General features: G+C 42.7%; 1 protein-coding gene across 1 annotated transcript; it reads left to right on the forward strand.

Annotated features, from left to right (window-relative positions):
• The first annotated feature begins 1,686 nt into the window (after positions 1-1,686).
• Positions 1,687-23,338, forward strand: WFDC8 (WAP four-disulfide core domain 8). Its single transcript, XM_061209803.1, has 7 exons — positions 1,687-1,789; positions 2,175-2,238; positions 13,818-13,927; positions 18,088-18,228; positions 19,838-20,005; positions 22,099-22,239; positions 23,199-23,338. The coding sequence occupies exons 1-7, from the start codon at positions 1,687-1,689 to the stop codon at positions 23,336-23,338; spliced, it is 867 nt and encodes a 288-aa protein (XP_061065786.1).
• The last annotated feature ends 229 nt before the right edge of the window (positions 23,339-23,567 follow it).

Here is a 23,567-nt window from a genome sequence, read left to right on the forward strand (position 1 = left end):
ATGAGGGGAGCATAAAGTATAAGAGAAGGAAAGTACTTCATGAGACGTCAATGCCTAGCCCGGGAGTGGTGGACAAAAAAGGAGAAGAGGTAGAAACAGATGGGGCAGTGAGACCCCAGTCACATGATCTCCCAACTCCCCACTCTGGAACCCTTCTTTACTCCCTGCAGAACCTGGCCAAAATTCTGGGTCTCCTGCCAGACTCACCTTCAGATGTCCAAGATCAACATTATGAAGTGGTTGGGTCTCCAGTTGCTGACGCTCTCCTACGTGGCAATACTGCCAGTTTCAGGAAGCTGGAAAGAAAGAGTGGATTCTTCCCTTGAATTTCCATCTTACAGTAGGTATTCTGGCTGGCCTTCAAAATGAAGAGTGAGTAGGGAACAAAAGGACCTTTCTCAGTCCAATTGCAGAGAAGAACCAGTGGCTGGTGTGGATAAAAGCATTGGCTCTTTTTTAAAGCCAAAATACCTGAGGGAAACTGTTTAGTTCTCAAGCTTGAGGGTCTCCTATTGCTACAAATAACGCATTTTTATTTTTTTAATGTGTGTAGATGGTGTTTTTGTCGGGAGGACACTTAGCAGTGAAAACCTCCATAAAGTCCAGAGCTTAGCTTGAGCTACCAGGAGTTTATATTCTCAGGAGTTCCAAGGATGAGTGGCACACTGGAAAAGGACTATTAATTATTTCTTGAAATATGCCCTGTTTACGGACCTGAATATTTCAGAACATTGGGTATGGAGAGGAGAAATAAAACACATGCTCGATGAAGAGAGATTTGGAACCGCTAGTGTAAAAAAATTGAAATAGTAAAATTGAGGGGAGAATAGTAGGTAACTAGTGATAAAGGTTTCTAGGGAAGGGGGACTTCCCTGGCAGTCCAGTGGTTAGGACTCTGTGCTTCCACTGTAGGGGGTGCAGGTTCCATCCCTGGTCAGATCCCGCATAGCTGTGCAAGACGGCCAAAAAAAAAAAAAAAAAAAAAAGTGTTTCTGGGAAAGAACTAGGTCTAGGTTTGTGGGCCATTTCCGCCAGAGGTGGGACAGTGGAGCTCCAAGGCAGGTTCCTTCCCTGCTCTGGGTCTCTGTTCCTCTCACTCTGTGAAATGAGAGTGGGGCACTAGAAGATCTCTTGGGACTCTTTGTTCTGAGACTTGGGTTTCAGGACCCAGGCTCTGTGAGTTTATTTTATTTATTTATTTTTAAAGATATTTACTTATTTATTTGGTTGTACCGTGTATTAAGTGCAGCAGGCAGGCTTCTTAGTTGTGGCACGTGAGCTCCTTAGTTGTGGCATGCAAACTCTTAGTTGTGACATGCATGTGGGATCTAGTTCCCTGACCAGGGATCGAACCCAGGCCCCCTGCATTGGGAGCGCAGAGTCTTAACCACTGCGCCACCAGGGAAGTCCCTAGGCTCTGTGAGTTTAAATTCCATAGGAGTGACTTCACGGTGGCTGGGTTTGTTGGGGGCAGGGGTGGGAGCAGGATCTTGACACCAGGCACCAAAAAGCCCACCTAGATCCTTGGGCAGGGAGAGGAAGAAGAGAAATCAATGGAGTGGGTCCTGGGTTCTTGGAGGGGCTGATAAGAGTGAGAGAAACTCTTTTTCTGGGAGTCAGTGCTCATGTACTCCTTCTAAGTTGAACCAAAGCTGAAACTGAAGCCCTGCCACAAGATTCCCGCTAATGAGCAGTGTGCCACCAACTGCAAGTTTCGCACAGTGTCAGACTGGTCATCACTGCTGCAGTGCCTTCTGTGGAGATGTCTGCATGCTTCTCAAGGAAAACGGTAGGATCTAAGAAGCACCTTTTCCTTGCCATTTGGTTCTCAAAGACTGTGGACTCCCAAATGGTGGGGAGATGGACAGCAGGAGACTCAGCATCCCCAGTTCCGATGTGCAATCCAACCTGGGCACCCCTGCCTCTTCATCCATCTGAGTCCCCACTGTCCACCTGTGGGTCTACCTGATTTATCCAAGCTTCAGGAGGTCCGACATTTATGTCTCCTTGCTCATGGTTGACTTAAAATATCCCAGGAGAAGCCTTGTGTGAGCCTTCCCTACACCATAGAACACATCTCTGCCCCTAGGGTTTGGGAGGATCTGTTACGTTTAAAAGAAACATGTTTCTCTGGATTGTGTGACTGCTGAGTACCTACCCCTTCTCTCTTCCAGTGAGCAGCAGTCCGGATCACAAAATCAGCAACATCCTGTCCACTGTTGAGCCCACAAAGCACCAGTGAGAGTCGGAGCATACCTGGGAGGCTTTGGAAGAATGTGCCATGACCTCCAGTAGGGTCATCCTCTTGCCTAAGCTCTGGGTAGGGGAGTGGGTCCAGGGCAATGTCTCTGCCAACCCTCTTCCCTAAGCTATTATGTTATCGGCTTTAATTCCTTGACAAAAAAGCTGTGACAGTAAACCAGACCTCTGTTTCTTCTTCCATAGTCCCCGTTTTGTTCACTGACCACCCCTGCCCCACTTTACCCAAGCCCCCAACTCCTGCCTCCCAGTTTGGATCTCCCTGCCTTCTCACCCTTTAGGGGCTTGATGTCCTTAGCCAAGAATTCTGGATTCTACTCTTCTTTGTCCATTGACTGACATCCCTGGATGTTCTTAAGGCTACAGAAAACACTGTTCCTCTGAGATCCCCATAACTTGGGACAGCCTTTCTCCCATTATCTCAGACCTGTGATTTAACTAATCCATGGAATTGTAATCTTACCTAAAGGTGATAGGACCAATGGTCTAGAATGGAAAGGAAATGCCACTGGCCTCCTTAGTTCTCTTCCCGGACAATATCTAATGTGTCACCACTATTTATTCAATCATTTGGGATCTACAGGGATATTTTCAAACGTAAATACTCCTAGAAAGAATAAGCAACCTTCAGAGGGTTATAGCCTACTATGTGCCCAAGACGGTGGCAAGGGCCACTCTACATAAATGGGGGTGTCACTAACTCTATCTGTTGGCATATAACCCCAAGAAGGCATTAAGTCTTATGACCCAAACAGGTAGAAACCAGGATGGGACATTACAAGAAGGAGCCAATGGACAGGCAGTCAGTGCATGAAAGTATAGAAGACAGAGGAGTTGGTATGTGTTGTGGCATCAGGTTTCCTGGAAGAAGAGATGCTTGTTCCTACCCTGAAGGATAGGGAGGAACTGGAATACCTCAAACGATAGTTATTTTTCTTTTTTCTTTTTAACATCTTCATTGGAGTATAATTGCTTTACGATGGTGTGTTAGTTTCTGCTGTATCACAAAGTGAATCAGCTATACGTATACATATATCTCCATATCCCCTCCCTCTTGCGTCTCCCTCCCACCCTCCCTATCCCATCCCTCTAGGTGGTCGCAAAGCACCAAGCTGGTTTCCCTGTGCTGTGCGGCTGCTTCCCACTAGCTAGCTATTTTACATTTGGTAGTGTGTATATGTCCATGCCATGCTTTCACTTCGTCCCAGCTTGCCCTTCCCCCTCCCTGTGTCCTCTGATAGTTATTTTTCCTTCTCGACCAGATTAAACATAGACTTGGGGGGAGAGGAAAGGGAACTTGAAGACGTGAAAGCTTTGCTACCCTATCCTCCCTCCGCCTCCAACAGCAACTGATGAATGTGCAGAAAAGGCTGGATCATGAGTTTGGTATTGAGCTCTAGGACCCTAGCATTTCTAATTTGCCAACTTTTCCTTTTTGGTCTGTGTTGTTATACCCATAAAACCTGCAGAGAATAAGTATTGTTTGCCAAAATTAGCAAAGGAGAACAAACAGGCACGAACAGGTGACTGAACCTATTCAAATTCACTCAGCAAGTTGATGATGAATGAATATATAGACCCCATTCTCCAAACACCTCCGTACTTGAGTCTCCTGAAATACATCTATGTCAGGGGCCCAAGATGTGCTTCAAGGAAGGGGTCTGGTGGGCAATAAGGTTGGGGAGGGGTACTGTGCAGAAAGAACATTAAGTGAGATGCGTGACGGAGGACAGGTCCCTAGTGTTCTCCTGGGCCAGCAGGGGATGATTGCCTTAGGACAAAAGCAATGAACTGTTCCCTGCTGAACAATTAGAAGAAGAAGCGGTTGAGAAAAATCTCTGGAATCACTTGGCAGATAGAATACTCTCATTCACCCCCAGGTGTGCTAGGAACACACTGAACCTTTGTACTTGGTTGTCTAGCTTCAAAGCCTGGAGTTAACCCACTCTGGAAGTAGGTGGTGATTGGCATTCAAAGGTTTGGACTGGGAGTCCCCCAGGGGATCTCATTTTGTCTTTGCTGGAAGGATTGGTCCCTAGTAAACTGGCCTGCCATGGCCAGAAGAATGATTGACCAGCTGACAATTTTAACATACTTCTCTCCGTAACTGATAAAATAGGAAGACCCGCCTGCTCCCTTACCCCCCAAAATCAGCAAGGATATAGAAGATTTGAACAACATAAATAAAAAAGTGACTAATCAACATATCAAAAAGAATTCAGCATTGCCATGGAATATACTTTCTTTCCCAGAGCACTTGAACATTAAAAATGTCTCAACGAATGTCAATAAATTGAAATCAAACTGACTACAGTGGAAATTCAAACTGACCACTGTGGAAATAAGCTAGAAATAAATAAAATGAAATAACTGGAAGATTATCTGTATGATTAAAAATTAAGCAAGGCAATTCTAAGGAACCATGGGTCAAAATGAAATCATGATAGGAAGTAGAAAATATTTTGAACTGAAGAATGAAAATATGACATATCAAAACATATGGATACAGAATGATGTCAATAAAATGGTGACATAGGACCCCAGCCTCTGTTCCCCCACAAAGAACAATAATTAGACAGCTTTCCGTGAACAAAAACAGCTCTGGGAGAGATCTGGAGTCCACTTAAGAAAACAGAGCAATGCAGAAAACCTGAGAAGGACCGCCTGAGAAGAGAAGGGAACCATAAGTTTGTTTTCTATGTCTGTGAGTCTGTTTCTGTTTTGTAAATAAGTTCATTTTGTAGCATATTTTAGATTCCACATATAAGGGATATCTTACATATAAATATAAATATAACTGAATCACTTTGCTGTACACTAGAAACTAACACAACATTATAAATCAACTATACTTCAAAAAAAAAATTAAAAAAATTTTAAAAAAAGGAGAAAGGAGGACGGCCTATATCATCCCATCCCCCAAGGTGGTATTGCTCAGTACCCAGTACTGAGAGGAAATCTCCCAGCTAGAAAGAGTTCCCCTCCCCAGAAAAGGAAGGGCAGGGTGAGTGAGCAACTTCCCTAGCCTTCTGGGCACCTCGTAAAAGTCCAGCTTTGGTTTCACCCCGCCCAGACTGGCAAAGCTGAGACACGTAGAGACAGCTAGAAACAAAGAAGAAAGCAGGGGCCGCCAGTAGCAGCCACACAGTAGGAGTGATCTTGGTGAATGGTGACCTGCTCTGCAGACAAACCTAGCAGACTTCACCCACAAAGAAACCAAAGGCTAGCATATCTGCCACAGACCCCTGCAGGTTTCACTAGCTTTTGCCACACAGGTATTGCATACACTGACACCAGCCACTTGAGTCCCTCCCCACTCCTTATCCCCTTTGTCCCCAGTGGAGGCCAGAAACTGCACTGGTATCCAGCCCAGGCCTCAGTAGCTTCACAACTGCAAGATGCCAACCTCGACCCCCGTGGCTGACCCTCACTGCAGTGCGCATGCTCCGGGCTGGCCCCTCCAGCTGTGCACTTGCATGCCGCTGGTCTGATGCCCATCAAGGGCCTCCACTGCAGTGTGCACAACCCAGGGGACACAGTGAAGCCACGGGGGAACACACTGACAGCCAGGGTCCCTGCAGCTGCTAGTGGTCCTAGATCAAGCTCTATCTTCAGTCACTGACCTGCACCACTGCACCCATCTGCAGATGGCCCCTCCAGCTGTGCAACTGCACACCCCCCAGCCCGACCGTTATTACAGGCTTCCACTGCCATGTGCCCATGGTAATACCCAGCAGCTGTGGTAGTGCATGCCAACAGCCAGGATCCCTGTAGCTGCCAGTGAGCCCATAGTTGATCCCAGACCTTGCTGCACGCTCTGGCTCCCACCACTATGTGTGTGTCTGCCACCAGCCACTGCCTCTATACAAGCACCTGCACCTGGCCCCTGAAGCCAAGTGTATGCACATCACTGGCTCTGACCATCACCACTGCTTGCCCTGGTCCCTATCTGCTGGACCTGGAGGTGCTGCTGAGGACTCCAATAGCCTTTGCAGCCACTGCAGACCCCTGCTGTGCTTGCCAAGGACCACACAGCTGCTGATGTTGTGAACCCTATCAGCTTGAACCAAAGAAATATCATGCCCGCTCTGGACCTGGTGCCATTACATGCCCTTGAATGTGGCACCCTGCACCACTAGACCTAGGGTCACAGCACCCTCAATCATGACCCTACTTGTGGGTGAAAGTCTTTCTTTACTGAAGTCAGTCAATAAAGTCTGGAATTACTGACTGCTTCTTCAAATGCTCAGATACCTAAGTAAGGTTACAGAGAACATGAAGAATCAGGAAACTGTGACTCCACCAAAGGAAGAGAGTGTAACTCCTGTAAATGGCCCCAAAGAAATGGAAATCCAGGAATTGCCCAACAGAGACTTAAAAATTTTGTTCTAAAGATGCTTGGAGAGCTACAAGAGAACATGGATAAAAAATTTAACAAAATCAGGAAAGCAATATAAGAATAAAAGGAGAGGCTTCCCTGGTGGAGCAGTGGTTGAGAATCTGCCTGCCAATGCAGGGGACACGGGTTCGAGCCCTGGTCTGGGAAGATCCCACATGCCGCGGAGCAACTAGACCTGTGAGCCACAACTACTGAGCCTGCGCGTCTGGAGCTTGTGCTCCGCAACAAGAGAGGTCGCAACAGTGAGAGGCCCGCGCACCGCGATGAAGAGTGGCCCCCGCTCGCCACAACTAGAGAAAGCCCTCCCACAGAAACGAAGACCCAACACAGCCAAAAATAAATAAATAAATAAATAAATAAATAAATAAGCTTCATTTAAAAAAAAAAAGAATAAAAGGAGAAGTTCAACTAAGAGATAGAAAAGAAAAAAAAAAAAGGACCAAACAGAAATTTTGGAGCTGAAGAATACAATGACAGAATTGGAGAAATGAACCGAGAGCTTCAAAAGCAGAGATGGCCAAGTGGAAGTCAGCTAGAACGCAGCTAGAACACAGATCAACTGAAATTATCCAATCCGAGGAACAAAAAGACAAAAGAATGAAAAAGAATGAAGACCATTTATAGGATTTATGGGACACAATTAAAAGAAAACATCTATGCATTGTTGGAATCCCAGAAGGAAAAGAGAGGGAGAAAGGGCTAGAAAACTTATTTAAAGAAATGTTGGCTGAGAACTTTGGAAACCTGAGGAGAGATTTGGACAGCTAAGTTCATGAAGCTAAGAAGTCATCCAAATTTCCAATCCAAAATGATCTTCTCGATCACACAATTATAAACCGTTAAAGTTAAGGTTCCATTAAATATAAGATCTCACACACACACACAAAATTGCACACAGTTTAAGAAAACAAGAAAAATGGGGGAAAAAGTCAAGAGAAACAGCAGAGCACACATAAAACAATGACAACATTTGCTCACACCACACACAAAACTAAACTCAAAATAGATTAAAGACCTAAATGCAAGACCTGAAACCATAAAACTCCTAGAAGAGAACATTGGCAGCACACTCTTTGACATAACTCATAACAATGTTTTTTTGGATCTGTGTCCTATGGCAAAAGAAACAGAAACAAAAATAAACAAATGGGACCTAATTAAACATAAAAGCTTTTGCAGAGCAAAGGAAACTAGAGACAAAACAAAAAGACAACCTATGGACTGGGAGAAAATATTTGCAAATGATATGGCCAACAAGAGGTTAATATCAAAAATAGACAAACAGCTCGTACAACTCAGTACCAAACAAACAAACAAACAACCCAATCAAAAATTAGGTAGAAGGCCTGAATAGACATTTTTCCAGAGAAGACATTCAGATGACCAACAGGCACACAAAAAGATGCTCAGCATCGGTAATTGTTAGAGAAGTGCAGATCAAAACAACAATGAGGTATCAGCTCACACCTGTCAGAATGACTATCATCAAAAAGTCTACAAATCACAAATGTTGGTGAGGATGTGGAGAAAAGGGAAACCTGTGCACTGTTGGTGGGAATGTAAATTGGTGCAGCCACTGTGGAAAATGGTATGGAGGTTTCTCAAAAAAACTAAAAATAGAATTACCATATGATCCAGCAATTCCACTCCTGGGTATATATCTGGAAAAAATGAAAACACTAATTTGAAGAGATACATGCACTTCAAAGTTCATTGTAGTATTATTTACAATTGCAAAGATATGGAAACAACCCATATGTCCATTAACAGATGAATGGATAAAGAAGATGTGGTATATATATACAATGGAATATTACTCAACCATAAAAAATGAACGAAATTCTGCCATTTGCAGCAACATGGATGGACCTAGAGAATATTATACTCAGTGAAATAAGTCAGACAGAGAAAGACAAATACTGTATGATATCACTTATATGTGGAATCTAAAAAAAAAATCAAACTAGTGAATATAACAAAAAAGAAAAAGACTTAACTTGGGGAATTCCCTGGCGATCCAGTGGTTAGGACTTGGCACTTTCACTGTCATGGTCCCGGGCCCAATCCCTGGTCAGGGAACTAAGATTCCGTAAGCTGTGTGGTGCAGCCAAAAAAAAGGATTCACAGATATAAACAACAAACTAGTGGTAACTAATGGGGAGAGGGAAGGGGGGAGGGGCAAGATAGGGGTAGGGGACTAAGAGATACAAACTACTATGCATAAAATAAATAAGCTACAGGAATATATTGCACAGCACAGGGAATATAGCCAATAACTATAAATGGAGCATAATCTATAAAAATTTGAATCACTATGTTGTACACGTGAAACTAATATAATATTGTAAATCAACTATACCTTAATTAAAAAAAAGACACATAAGTGCCTGGAAAGGTTGAAAGCAAAAAGATAGAAAAAAGTCTAGGTAATTGCAAACAAAAAAAAAATGGTATAGTTCGATTAATATCAGGCAATAGAAAACTCTAAGATGAATATTTATTTTAGGGATAGAGAGGAGGTCATCATATAATGATAAAAGATTCAGTTCACCAGGAATGCATTTGTATTTACCTAAATCAATAGAATCAGGATATATTAAACAAACATTGATGAAATTGCAGGCATAAATTGAGAAATCTATGGCTGTATTGAGAGCCCTCAACACACCTTTTTCAATTATTGATAGGTTAAAGAGACAAAAGAATTAGAAAGATTTAAGATATTCAAACCACACTATGGAGATATACAGTGCTCTGCACTCCACCCTTAGAGACTGCCCTTCCTCAGTATCAGAACGTAGATCACTGAGTAGGAGTTATTTAGAAGGTTAAGTCTTTGGAAGAGACATCTATTTACTCTGCCTGAACTTAGGGCAAGGTGTATTAAAGAGACCCACAGAGCTAATTGTCCTCTTCACGGTCTTCTGCTCAGGGACCAGGGACGGTCAGGGACGGTCTTCTGCTCAGGGACCAAGGCAAGGAACGTTCCTGGTTGAGTAGCCATGCAGGAGACACACCATGCCATTGGGATGAGGAATATGTGAACAAGGAGCTCTCAGCCATGGAAACAGGGCTGGGTTTGCTCCCAGTAGGGAAGCAATAGCATAGTGGGACGTAGTGGAGTCTTAGTGGGGCTTTTACCTGTAGTTCCAAAGATTGTAACCTGGAAATTCACATGTTCCCCCAGCTCCTGGACATCTGTAGACCTTTTGATTGCAAAATGCTCCTCAGTTTACTGCCAAGAGCAATCTCTGCCACGAAGGGAAGCTGGGCAAAGAGGTAGGTTCAATGATGGGGCTCTGGGGAAACTCCTGACCAACCAGTCTCGGGAACCAAGGATTGCACTGGGTTTGAAACTGTCCTAAGGAAAGTTGGGAAATAGCAGAAATCTCCCTGCCATCATTCTGGGTGACTTAGATTCTTAGTGTCCCAGAAATTTAAGCGAATTACTTTAATCTCTTAAAATGTCTTGCAGTCTTACCACTATGCATCTTTAGAATGATTAAAATAAAAACATTTACATTAACATATATACACTACTATATATAAAATAGATAACCAACAAGGACCTACTATATAGCACAGGGAAGTATACTCAATATTTTGTCTTAACCGATATATATATAACATATATATATATATGCATAACTGAATCACTGTGCTGTACACCTGAAACTAATGTGACATTGTAAATCAACTATACTTCAATAAAAAAAAAATTTTACAATACTAAGTGCTAGCAAGTATGTGGAACAAGTGGAACTCTCATCCACTACTAGTGGAAATGCAAAATGGTACATACACTTTGGAAAACAGCTTGGCAGTTTCTTATAAACATATACTTGTCATATAACCCAGAAATCCCACTCACTGCTATTTACCCAAGAGAAACGATAGCTGATGTGCATGCAAAAACCTGTATGCAAATGTTTGTAGGGGGTTTATTCATAATCACTCACACTGGAAAAAACCCAAATGTCCATTAACCAGTGAATGGATAAACAACCTGTGGGACATCCATATAAAGGACTACGACTCAGCAATAAAATGGTACAAACAACACACCACAACATGAATGAATCTCAAATGCATTACGCAAACATGCTGTAAATATTAATGTTTAAAAAAATCTGCTACATAACTTTAACAAATGAACCAAAATACCATACTAATTTGATACCCGCCATCATTCATTTAAAAAATATGTGAAAAGCACTTGAACAGTTGGAAAATTTAAAACACTTTTTCTTCTCCTTGAACTCCTATTTCCATTCCTCTTACCCCACAGGCTTTTAACCTGATGAAATATAATCTTATGCTCAAAAGCCTTTTATTCATGACCTTTTCATACTGCTATGCAATAAGAACATGAGTGTAAATTAAAATTTAATTTTTTCATTTACTGTGACCATAAGACCTTAGGAATAAAATGTTTTCTTCTGGATTGATTTTTCATTCCATTTGTTATTTAAATAACATAATAATAATGAATATATAAATAAATACATTGAAACTACAGATAAATAAAAAAATTTATTGATAAACAAAATTCCTTAGGTAATGCATCCCTTAATGAAACGTGAGTACACGGAAACAAAAGGAGTTTTGTTATAGGTATGTCACTTGGTGCTTTGAACCTCTAGCAAGTAGCCAAAAATCACATAATACTGCATAATCAAAAATTATTTAATGATCTAATTAAATATTAAGAAACAGTTTGATTAACCCCTCTTTCAATTTTTATTAAGGCATAGAATTTGAAACCTTACACTTGAAAATAATTTGTTTCCTGATAATTAGAATACTGATCACAAACCACAAGTGATTTTCTTAATTTCTGGAAAGTTTACCAGAAAGGCTTTACCAGCATTTACCAAATGATCAAGAATGTTATTGCTTACACCCATTACTCTTTTACTTAGACACCTTATGTAATCTTATACATTCTGTAAATGTTGGAAAATTTGAATACTATTAACTTGGTAGACTTTGATAACATATATTTCATAAAATGCATTGATCTTATTGCATTCTCTAAATATATTTTAAAAAATCTTTGATGTTACAGATTTAACTCACTATATTTATGGAAAAATGTTAACCAAATCATCTAATTGGAAAATCAGTCCTCAGTCAGCCAAATCAGATGACTTTCTCCCATAAAAAGACTGCATTCATTTTTCAGTTGGGATAAATGTTCCAATACACATCCCTGTGGCAACCATCACACTTCTGAATTCTAATTCTCTTGCCCAAGCAAATCTCCCTCCAATGGAAATGGATTTATTCTGTTTTAAAGTTGCCAGATTTAACAAATACAAATACATAATGACCAATTAAATTTGAATGTTAGATAAACAATGAATAATTTTTAGTATAACCACAGTCCTTACACTGCATGGGATATATATACTAAAAATTGTAACTGGACATCTTGTATTATATTTGGCAATCTTATTAATCTACATCCCTCCCTTTACCCCATCCCAGGAGCTCTGCTTCCTACCAACTGACTACAGGCTAATCTGATCAACTGACTTTCAAGAGTGGTTAATAGGTGTTACTAGGTTAAGTGGTAAAATTTCAAACCAAAAGGGTGACTTGATCATAAGAATTTAAGGCATCATAGGGCTTTTTGCCTAATCCTTTGGGGGAACTGAAGTAATGATATACAGTCTTTTTTTTTTTTTTTAGCTTTTTTTTTTTTTGATATACAGTCTTTGACTAGCAGACTCAAAAGCTAAAAAGGTAATAGGTACCATTTTTTGCATTCACTGTGTTATTTGTTTACTGACTAAAATATATTAAGCACTAATTATATGCCAGTCATCATGCTTTACACAATCGTTCAATTAATTTTCAGGTCTATGAAGTGGGTGTTATTATTATTTCCTTTAAGAAAAACTGAGGCTCAGTGAGGTTAGGTGACTGAGCAAATGGGACCACCACATAGCTGGTAAGTGAGAGATCCTGGAAGTGAACTCAGGTCCAACTCCAAACATGAAATTTTTGACCATTCCATACCACTTCATAAATAATCTTCATGCCATCTCATCTAACACTCACAGTGAGACAAAGCTTCTAGGTAGATTGTATTATTCCCATTTTCTAGATGAGGAAACTGAAGATCTAAGACATAGCTATAGCTACTAGTGACCAAAATCAAGATCCCTGTGTTTGGGGCCATAATTCCCATTACTGAACAGTCCAGGCAGTATTGTAAAATTTGGGGAGGATACAGGGTTAGAATTCTGAAAAAAAAGGAGGTGATAAATTACCACAGGTCTTTACTTTTAGGCAGCCACATAGTGTGGGTTCAGGAGATCTGGAAAACATTACCTCTTTCTCAGTGTCTGAAGTTCTCCCAATAATACAGATGCATACTGTGGCATAAAGACCCTCTCTCTTTCTCTCTTCTCACCCCCCTTCCTTTATGTCTTCCTCCCTTTCTTCCTTCCTCCCTCTCTTGCTTTTTTTGAAATGCATTTACTCCAAGAGAGGTAATGCAGTAAGACATTATCAGTTCTTCACATTACTAAAAAAATATACGTAAAGGCCAGGAAGAGGCATATAGAAAATGGAGGCTTGAGTGAGTGGGGGAAGATGTCTGTTTATGTGGTTGTCTGAAAGTATCATAAGCTCCTAGACTTGGATAACACCAGAAGGAATAAGAGGCAGCCCTTTGTTAACCCAAGGTCATCTGGGATCTTTTTGGCACTTGGGGCACTAAAACCTAATGGGATATGCCCAGGCCCTCCTGAAAATCCCATACCATCAGTTTTTTGTTCAGTGGAGCAAAGAAAAATTCTCACTTAGTGCCTGGGGTTGCCCCAGGAGTGATTGTGGGCAAATCAGCCCTGCAACTCTTCCAGAAAAATCCCTGTGATCCTTCATGTGTGGCCTCTTACCCAGGAGCAAGATGATGGGCCAGCGTCTGGGTAGATAGCGTACAGCACCCCGGCAGAGTGTGGGGTTACTGGGAGGGTCCTGGGACTGAAGATCCTGCCCTACTTGCCACGTGACCTAACATGATGCATCTTGGTTTTCTGATCTATGAACTGAGGAAATTGGTGGATCATCCCTAAGTTTCCTCTGCAGATGCTTGTGTCTCTCTCTGGCTTGTGCCTAATCCCTGCCCTCTTCTCACCCCCCTCCACAGGCACCTTCCTCTCCGGAGCTCCACCTTCTCCTGGAGGAATGTCGCTCTCCTGCTGCTTCTCTCCCTCTCTTTGGAGCAGACATCTGCATCACCAGGCCGCAGAGTCAAACGTGGGTTCATAAAAGCTTCAGCTGTTCTTTAGGAGGTGTTCTTGGGGACTGAGGATTAGACATGAAGCAAGGACTCGTGTCAGATGAGGCCACTTCTACTGTGGTTTCAGAGAACTAGCCCTACTCACCCACTCTGAGCCCTTCAAGTCTTCCCTGACTTGCTCCCCACCCCACCAAATTATTCCCTGAAATTTTCCTGATATGTGTCTTGTCCAGGTTTAATTTTTGAAAATTCATCAGTCACTAGGCAGGAGACTGAGGACAGAGGACCAGTGAGGAGGCTGGTACAGTAGTTGAGGGGAGAGATGGGAGGAGGTCAGGAGCTGCTCTGAAGAAGTGGTAGCAAAGAGGGAGAGGAGATGGGATTTGGAGAGAGATTTAGGAGGTAGAATTGACCCAAGTCCATGACTGATAGGATGCTGGGGTGATGGCGAGTGAGGGGAATTGAATCTCAGGGTTCTGATAACAGATTAGAACTGTGGATGCCAAATATCAAGATGGGAACAGAGAGAAGGTGCTTCTTGGGCATGGGGAGATGCTAGCTCCGTTTTATTTTATTATTATTTTTTTAATTGAAGTATAGTCGATTTACAATGTTGTGTCAGTCTCTGCTGTACAGCAAAGTGACTCAGTTATACACAGATATACATTCTTTTTTAATATTCTTTCCCATTATGGTTTATCACAGGATATTGAATATAGTTCCCTGTGCTATACAGTAGGACTTGTTGTTTATCCATTCTAAATGTAATAGTTTGCATCTACTAACCCCAAACTCCCAGTCCATCCCTCTCCCTCCCCTTCATCCCCTTGGCAACCACAAGTCTGTTCTCTGTGTCTATGAGTCTGTTTCTGTTTTGTAGATAGGTTCATTTGTGCCATATTTTAGATTCCACATATGGGATTAGTTCCATTTTAAACATGTTGGAACAGAGGTGTTTATTAGATGCCCAAATGGTGTTTTCACCAGGCGGTTGGACATAAGTGTCTTTAGCTTGGAAGAGAGGATAGGTCTGGAGGGAGCTATGGGAATCACAGTTGGGATCATGGGAATGGATGTGATGTCCCGGAAAGTATAAGTTGAGGAATGACAGGAGAGTGCTAACACCATCTACTCTTCTTAGCTTCAGGCCACCTTTGGAGTGTGCATTAAGGGTAGTAAAATATAGTTGGAAAGCACTAAAATTCTTAGTGGCCAGTCCTCACCAAAGAAGTGGAGCTTCTGGATTGAGCCATGGATTGGAAGTCCCAGACCTGCCCCCAATTCACTATATTATCCTATTTGACCTCTTTTTTTGTTGTTGTTAACCTATGCAATTAGGAAGTTGATACCAATGATAAATATGGTCTTTTTAAGTCTAAACTTCTGTAATTCCAAGGTTCAGTAGTATCTAAAAGAATTATGTCTCTCTGGTCAGATTCCACCAGAAAGATGCTAAGTTTAGAGACATGGAGCCACATTAAGCATTGTATCAGCTGTCTGTTGCTGCGTAACAAATTACCTGTAGGTCAGAAGTCTGGCAAGATGTGTTGAGGTTCTCTGCTCAGGTTCTCACCAGGCTGAAATTAAGGTGTCCATCAAAGCTGCCATTCTCATATGGGACTCAGGGTTCTCCTCCCAGCTCACTGGTTGTTAGCAGAATCACTCCTGGCAGCTGTAGGACTGAGGTTTCCTTACTGGCTGTCAACTTTTAGAGGCCACCCTCATTCCTGGGCAATTAGCCTCCTCCATCTTCAAAGCTATGAATAGCAGGTTGGATTCCTCTTATACTTTGAATCTCTCTGACCTCTTCTTCTCTACCAATCAGAAAAAAATCTTCTTTTTAAAGGACTCAACAGACTGGATCAGGACCTCTCAGATAATCTCTGTGTTTTAAGGTCAACAGACTTAGGGCTTTAACTTTATCACAAAATCCCTTCACAGCAGTATCTAAATTATTCCATAACCAGAGAATGGGAATCTTGGGGGTACAACTTTAGAATTCTGCTTGCTACCAACACTGAAATCGGGAAGCCATGTCCAGCCCTAAAAAGGAAGACAGCAAACCCATATCTGCCAAGCTCTTACCAGGTACTGGGCACTGTGACAAGTGCATTATGGGTATCATCTTACTTCTTTTATTTTCCTTCTAGTTTTGTTGAGATATAATTGACATACAACACTGGATAAGCATAATGATATGACTTACATACATCATGGCTGAGGCCGGGGGTTCCTGGGGTTAGTGCTTGCTCACTGGTGGGTGGAGCTGGTCCCCAGGGTCTCTGGCTGCAGAGCCCTGGGGTTCTTGGAGTTGTTTTGGCTTGCTGGTGGGTGGGGAAGGGACCCAGGTGGTTTTGGAGCTGGTGCCTGCCTACTAGTGGGTGGAACTTCATCCCTGGGTCTCTGGCTGCAGGTTGCTTGGGGTCCCAGGGCTAGTGCTAATTCATTACTGTAGGGGGGCTGGGCCCAGGGCCGTCTGGTGGACAGAACCTGGTCCTGAGTTGGCTGAGGGTTCTGGGGGTCTTAAGGCATCTGGCCCGCTGGTGGATGAAGCTGTATCCTTGCCTGGCTAGCCACTTGGCCTATGGGGTCCCAGTGCCGGTGCCAACGGGCTGGTGGGCAGAGCTGGGTCCTTGTGCTAATAAACTAGAGGGAGGATTCCAAAATAGTGCTCTCCAGGACCAGTGTCCTCGTGGTAGAACAAGCTCCTAAAAATGGCTGTCCCCAGTGTCTATGTCCCCAGGGTGAGCTCCAGTTGCCTCCTGCCTCTCTGGGAGGCTTTCCAAGATCAGCAGGTGGTTCTGACCTAGGCTCCTTTCAGACTGCTGCTTCTGCCCTGAGTCCCAGAGCATGTGAGATTTTGTATGAGCCCTTTAACAGTGGAATCTCTATGTCTCACAGCCCTCTGGCTCTCCTGAAAGTTAGCCCCACTGGCCTTCAAAGCCAAATATTCTGGGGCTTTCTTCCTGGTACAGGACTTCTGTGCTGGGGAGCCCAATATGGAGCCCAAACCCCACACTCCTTGGTGGTAATCTCTGCAATTGTAATTATCCTCCTGTTTGTGGGTTGCCCACCCGGGGGTGTATGTCTTGAGTATATATCTCCACCCCTCCTACCCATCTTATTGTGGTTCCTTCTTTATATCTTTAGTTGTAGAAGATCTTTTCTGCTAGTCTTCTGGTCTTTCTCATCCATAGTTGCTGTGTAAAGAGTTGTAATTTTGGTATGCCAGTGGGAGGAGGCGAGCTCAGGGTCTTCCTACTCCACCATTTTAATTCTTAGAAATGGCCTGTTAAGGTAGAGATTATAATTCTCATTTCACAGATGGGAAATTTATAACTCAGACAAAGGAAGAGATTTTCCCCAAGATTATTTAGCTGTTGTGGTGGAGTCAGGCTCCGAAGCCAGAGCTGTCTTATTTATAGTGCTCTTTCCACTCCACCATTTCTTCCCCTTGAGCGATAACTGCAAAGTCATACGGTAGAACTCAGCTTGGTCTTGAGTTCACAAGGAGTCAAGAACAAAAATCAGGCCTCCTGACTCCTATTTCCACCACTCCTCACTATTTAATTTCCCTTATCAACTAAGATACAGGAGGCAGAGGAATTAGGCATTAAAAGAATTAGTTTTAAGAGGAGAAAGGAACTCCTGAATTTAAGGCAAGGGTCTTGGTCCCTATATAACCCCCTGCCCTGGAATCTGAATGGATAAAGAAGATGTGGTGCATATATACAACGGAATATTACTCAGCCATAAAAAGAATGAAATAATGCCATTTGCAGCAACATGGATGGACCTAGAGATTATCATACTAAGTGAAGTAAGTCAGACAAAGACAAGTATCATATGATATCACTCGTATGTGGAATCTAATTTTTAAAAAGATATTAATGAACTTATTTACAAAACGGAAACACACTGATAGATTTCAAAAACAAACTTATGGTGACCAAGATGCTTCCCCTTTGGTTCTACCTGGGCACATATTCCTGATTCAGATCTACCTAAATGTGCTAAGAGTGGTGAGGCAGACCTAGTCCCTAAATACAAGCAGAGTGAGAACTGAGAATTGAAGGTAGAGGACAGGGCTGAAAGAATTTCACTATTCACTTTTTTCATGGGAGGAGAAGAGCTGAAACCCTCAAAAGATGTGAATTTGGACATTTCTTTCTTACAGAGAAGCCAGGAGTGTGCCCCCAAGAAAGGCTCACCTGTAGTACTAAAGCCCCAGACTTGTGCAAAACAGATTTCAACTGCAATGAACACCTGAAGTGCTGCTCTTTTGCCTGTGGGAAGAAGTGCATGGATCCATATGAAGGTAGTGGCATCCAGGCTGAGAGCAGGGGTGCCTTGTGAGGTGTCCTACTTCCTGCTCTGTCCAGAATTGGTGGAACGATTCACTTGAATGGTAGGACAAAGAGGCCAGGGTTCAAGCTTTTCTCTTTCTCTAATGGGACTCCTAACCCTCAAACACAAACAATGAGTCTAGGCATGGTGGACATCAACTGATAGTATTGATGTTAGTCTTCTTTGGTCCAGCGTTCAATCATTCACAGTGATTAATACTTGCTGCATGGTCACTATGTGTCAAGCGAGTATAACTGGCACTGTGGCAAGTATAAACCTCAGTCAGCTCAGAGGCTGGGGGTGTTTTCTGACTCTTTGGTCTTCAAGGAGGTTTTGTGGTAACTCAAAGTATCTAATAATAGGGAACTGTGCATTTTATATAGATTCATTCATTCAACGAATAACTATTATCAATGCCCTTTGGCCAAAGACCACCAGGAACAGACCTGTAGTTGAACAAGTTGATTTTATTACTTGTTGCCATGAGGGAGAATGTTTACCAAAGACAATGTGAGGTGTCTCAGGAAGAAGCTGTTAGGAGGAATCTACTACAGGATTGAGGTTTTTCTTCTTTTTTTTTTTTTTTAAATTAATTAATTAATTAAGTTATTTTTGGCTGTGTTGGGTCTTCGTTTCTGTGCGAGGGCTTTCTCCAGTTGCGGCCAGCGGGGGCCACTCTTCATCGCGGTGCGCGGGCCTCTCACCGTCGCGGCCTCTCCCGTTGTGGAGCACAGGCTCCAGACACGCAGGCTCAGTAGTTGTGGCCCACGGGCCTAGACGCTCCGTGGCATGTGGGATCTTCCCGGACCGGGACACGAACCCGTGTCCCCCGCATTGGCAGGCGGACTCCCAACCACTGCGCCACCAGGGAAGCCCCAAGATTGAGGTTTTGATTGGGTGATTTGGGGGAGGATCTAAGGAAGTGGGGGTTTGCCCTAGATTGGGTGCTGTCAGAAAGTGGGGACAATTCTGTGATTGAGAATCCGAGTGAATCTCATCTATAGAGCGGGCAGGCTAGAATGAGGATAAAGCTGTAATTGGTAGAGAAGCACAAATTACTCATAGGTGTTTGGTATTTTGTGGGTTTTACAGTGATCTATTTTGGTCCCACTATATCATCTCAAAGTGACTTTGTGTGATGTAGATGTCCTGTGAGATTGTTTATGTCCAACAGGAGAACAACATGGCTTAGCTGTGAGCATCAGATCAATTTCCAGACATGAGGGACTGCTTTTTTTCTTTCTCAGTATCTCGTTCTTTCCATGTGCCAGGCACTTTGTTAGGCACTTTGGATATGGTTCTTGAACAAGTCTTGCTCTTTCAAAGCTCAGAGCGGTGGAGAAGAAAGATCAGCTCCAAGTCATTCTTATATGCTCTTTGTTATGTCCTTTGCAAGGTAGAAATGATGCTCAGAGATGTTATGCAACATACAGTAATCATATGGAGCTAAGAACTTTTACTGACCATGGCTCTTTCTATGACTTGGATGATAACACCGTGAACTATACAGAAGCTGAGGACCTGACGCCTTCCTTTTTGGCTACCATTTATGTTCTTCCCTCTCTGCTTCCTGCCCTTAGAACCCTGCATGCTACCCTTGGACCGAGGAAAATGTAAGAATACAGTCAAGCACTGGTATTTTCACACTAAAAGGCGTGTATGCAAAGCCTTTAATTATGGAGGCTGCCTTGGGAATGCCAACAACTTTTCCAACAGGGAAGACTGCATGACGGCTTGCTCATCAACTGGTAAGGCTCATACCCTTGGCAATCTGCGGGCCTTGTCTAACTAGAAATAGTATACCAGCCCAGTTGTAGACTCAGGTTTTGAGGTTAAACTGCCTTCATTCAAGTCTCTGCTGTGTCATTCACTGGCTGGGTAGTCTTAGATCAGTTGCCTACATTTATGAGTTTCAGTTTTCTTGCCATAAAATGGGGATAATAATAGCATTTACCTAATGGAGTTGTGCCAAAAAGAGATAGTGCACATCAACTGTTGATAAACTTTGGCCAATGGGACCTGAGAGTCAGGTCTACCCTTTGGAAACAGGTATTTCCTCATTGCATAGGCCTGCTGAGTATTACCTGAAGACTTACCCAAGAATGAAGCATAGACGGGCCAGCTCTGGAATCCCATGGAATAGGGGTAGAACATGGAGTAGAGTGGGGTAAAGGTAAAGGCTGTGGATTAATTCCTTAGTATATACAATGGCCATCATCACCACTAATGTTGGGTGACAGTGTGCTACAGAGCTTAGGAGCCAAATGACCTGGACAGAAATCCTACTTTTCCCCCTTACTGCAAATTTCTTCACCTCTTTGAGTTTCAGTTCCCTTCCCTGTAATATTGTAATAATAGCAAATACCTCACTGAGTTGTTGAGAGGATTATATATGGCCAAGGACACAAAGATTTGACATGGTGGCTGTACACTAGTGGGGGCTTACTAAATGGTAACAACTGAGATGGTGACCATTGATCTTCAAAATGCAGCACTGTGTGATTTACAAGGCAGCATTAAAATTTTGACCTCAGATTCTGTGAGGCAGGCTGAAAAGTGTAAAGGGAGAGAGGTAAAGTTAGTTGCCCAAAGATTCACAGTGGGTCAGGAGTAGAGCTGGAATTTTAATTCCATGGGCCCAGTGAGCCTGAATGGCCAAGGAAATCCTGTGGTCTGCAATGAGGACTACAAGCTTCCCTTTGTGGAAGGTGGTAAAGAATCATGACGCTGTGGACAAGACCTTGGCCTTCTCTCAGGAGCCAGAAGGAAAAAGAGGCCAGAGAAAAGGGCCTGGGCTGGTTTGCAGGAAATTTAGGTTTGAAGCAAGAATAAGGAAGAGGAGGGGAAGGAGAGGGTGAGGATGAGGGTGAAGGGAGGAGGAGGAGGTGGGGAAGGAAGAGGAGAAGAAGAAGGAAAAAGAGAAAAGAAACACTTGCTGCTGTCATAGAATTTGCAATCAGATGAGGATAAAAGGAGACAGGTACAGAATCCTGAAGAACTGATTTAAATACCATATATGTCCTAGTGACCCACAAAGTTGTATCTCCAGCCCAAATCTGACTCCCACACTCCAGTTGCCTACTCTACACCTCCATCTGGATCTCACGAATACCTCACACTTAGCTTGTCTAAAACTGAACCCCTTGTCTTTGCTCTCCCACCTCTATCCACTCTTCTCCCCATCTTGGTTAGAAAAAACCTGCTCTATCCATTGTTCTCCCCATCTTGGTTAGAAAAGACTTCTGAATTATGCCTCTCTTGCTCAATCAACATCCTTTATTAAGAAGTCATTTTAGATCTACCTGGCAAAGAGATCCAGAATCTGATCAGTTCTTACCACCTCCACAGCTGTCACCCTAACCTGAGGTGCTATCTTCTTACCTGGATTACTGCAACGGCCTCCTAACAGATCTCCTTGCTTCTGTCCTTCCCTTCTTACAGTCTGTTATGAACACAGTGGCCACAATGATTCTTTCAAAATGTGTCAGGTCATGTCACTCATTCAAAGTAAAGCACATGCCCTAAAATAACTTACATTGATTTGTGTGGATTTCACATAATTAATCTTATCTTATAGAGAAGGAAACTGAAATCACTCGTTAAGTGGCAGGATGGGGACTTTACTTTGGGGCTTCAAACACCAAGCTTAACTCTCTTTCTATTGCATCTCATGATACGGTGAGGCATTTCATTCCTCCACAGCCTACTAGAGATGGCTGTGGATAGGGTGGAATGACCCACGTCACAGAAAGAGGTACTAGTTTTGAAGAGAAGGAAAACCTATTTGAAGGGTGATGGGAGGGGGTGGGGTTTGAAGGAGCTCACATCGTTCTCGTTTCAGTCAAGGATGGGCAGTGCCCACTCTTCCCTCTCAAGAACCGTATGGAGTGTTCAACTTCATGTAAGAGTGACTTCGATTGCCCCCCAAATGAAAAATGTTGTGAATCCATGTGTGGCTTTGATTGTGCCATGGCCTGGACAGGTGAGGACTAGGGTTATACCTCGCAAAGTCTACTGGGCATATGTTAAGAATGCCATGCTGTCCCATGGAATGGGGGATGCCCCTTAGGTTACCCAGAGGTCTCTTGGGAAACTTTCCCCATTTAAAGCCCAACCAGTGCTCTCATGTTGCCCTCTTGACTTTGGGAGACTGTTGTGCTATTCTTCCAAGCCAGTCATGCATGGTATCCTCTTCATTTTTCTCAGTGAAAACTTATTTATTCCAAGTCTCATTCTTCAACGGCCTACAAGGTGACAATATCCACTTATTCATGCAAAAAATTCATAATGATTAGGTATAATCCTAATAAGTCCTTATGTCTGCATGGAGCTTCATGTAAGGTGTGCTGGGTAAAAGATGGGTAGCAAAATGCTGTTGGGGTAGAAGTGAACTCTCTAGCCTCTAGGGATGCTGTTCATTCCCCCATGCAGTGCTAAGATACTATGGTCTTGTCCCAGGAATTGTCAGTGTTTTGAGGAACAGCATGGTATGGTGGAAGGAGTCAAAGGCTTTTCAACTCACTTCAACTTTCCTACTGGTTTTCTGTGTGACCTTAGGCAACTCACTTCCCCCTCTATGGTCCTCAATTTCTACAGTTTATAAAACAAGGAAGTTCTTAGTGCTCTTTAATACTCTTGCTTCTGGTACTCGGGGATTAGATAACCCAAATCTATCAATTTTATAGGGTAGTCAGGGATCCTATCAGATTTTATAAATCAGAGATGGCAAGACTTTTTGATGTTCCTCAAATAATTATTAAAAAATTATTTATCAAATAGAAAGTTGATACTCTGCCTACTCCCCTCTATTGTTACTCTAAGGGGAAGGATAAGAGGCTTAATCAGAAGAAAACCTTGTTTAGGGTTCCCAAGATTCCCCCAATTTGTCTCAAACTGTGGTCAAGTATTTCAAGGTCAAGTGTCTTGTTTTACCCCATAAAGTCAAAGCAGGTTTCTGCCCAAGCAAGCCGCCAACATGTTCCAGGATCGAGAAACCCAGGTGCCTGCAGGATGATGATTGCCCATTGACAACGAAGTGCTGTTCACTCTGTGGACTGAAGTGCCTGGAATCCCTAAAATGAATAGTTAGTAAGTTTAAAATGTTATCATTAAAGTAATTAATTATGAGTAGTATAGTAAAAAGCTATCAATTTTGTCTTGCATCCAACTACTTTGCCAAATTGTCTTATTAAGTATAAAAATGTTTAATGGGGTTACTTTGATTTTATATATAATCATATCATCTGAAAATGATGATAAATTTGACTCTTTTCCAACCTCATGACTTACTTAAAAAAAAAATTTTGTCTT

The sequence above is a fragment of the Eubalaena glacialis genome, chromosome 13 (genome assembly GCF_028564815.1).
Source record: "Eubalaena glacialis isolate mEubGla1 chromosome 13, mEubGla1.1.hap2.+ XY, whole genome shotgun sequence".
NCBI classification, from domain to species: domain Eukaryota; kingdom Metazoa; phylum Chordata; class Mammalia; order Artiodactyla; family Balaenidae; genus Eubalaena; species Eubalaena glacialis.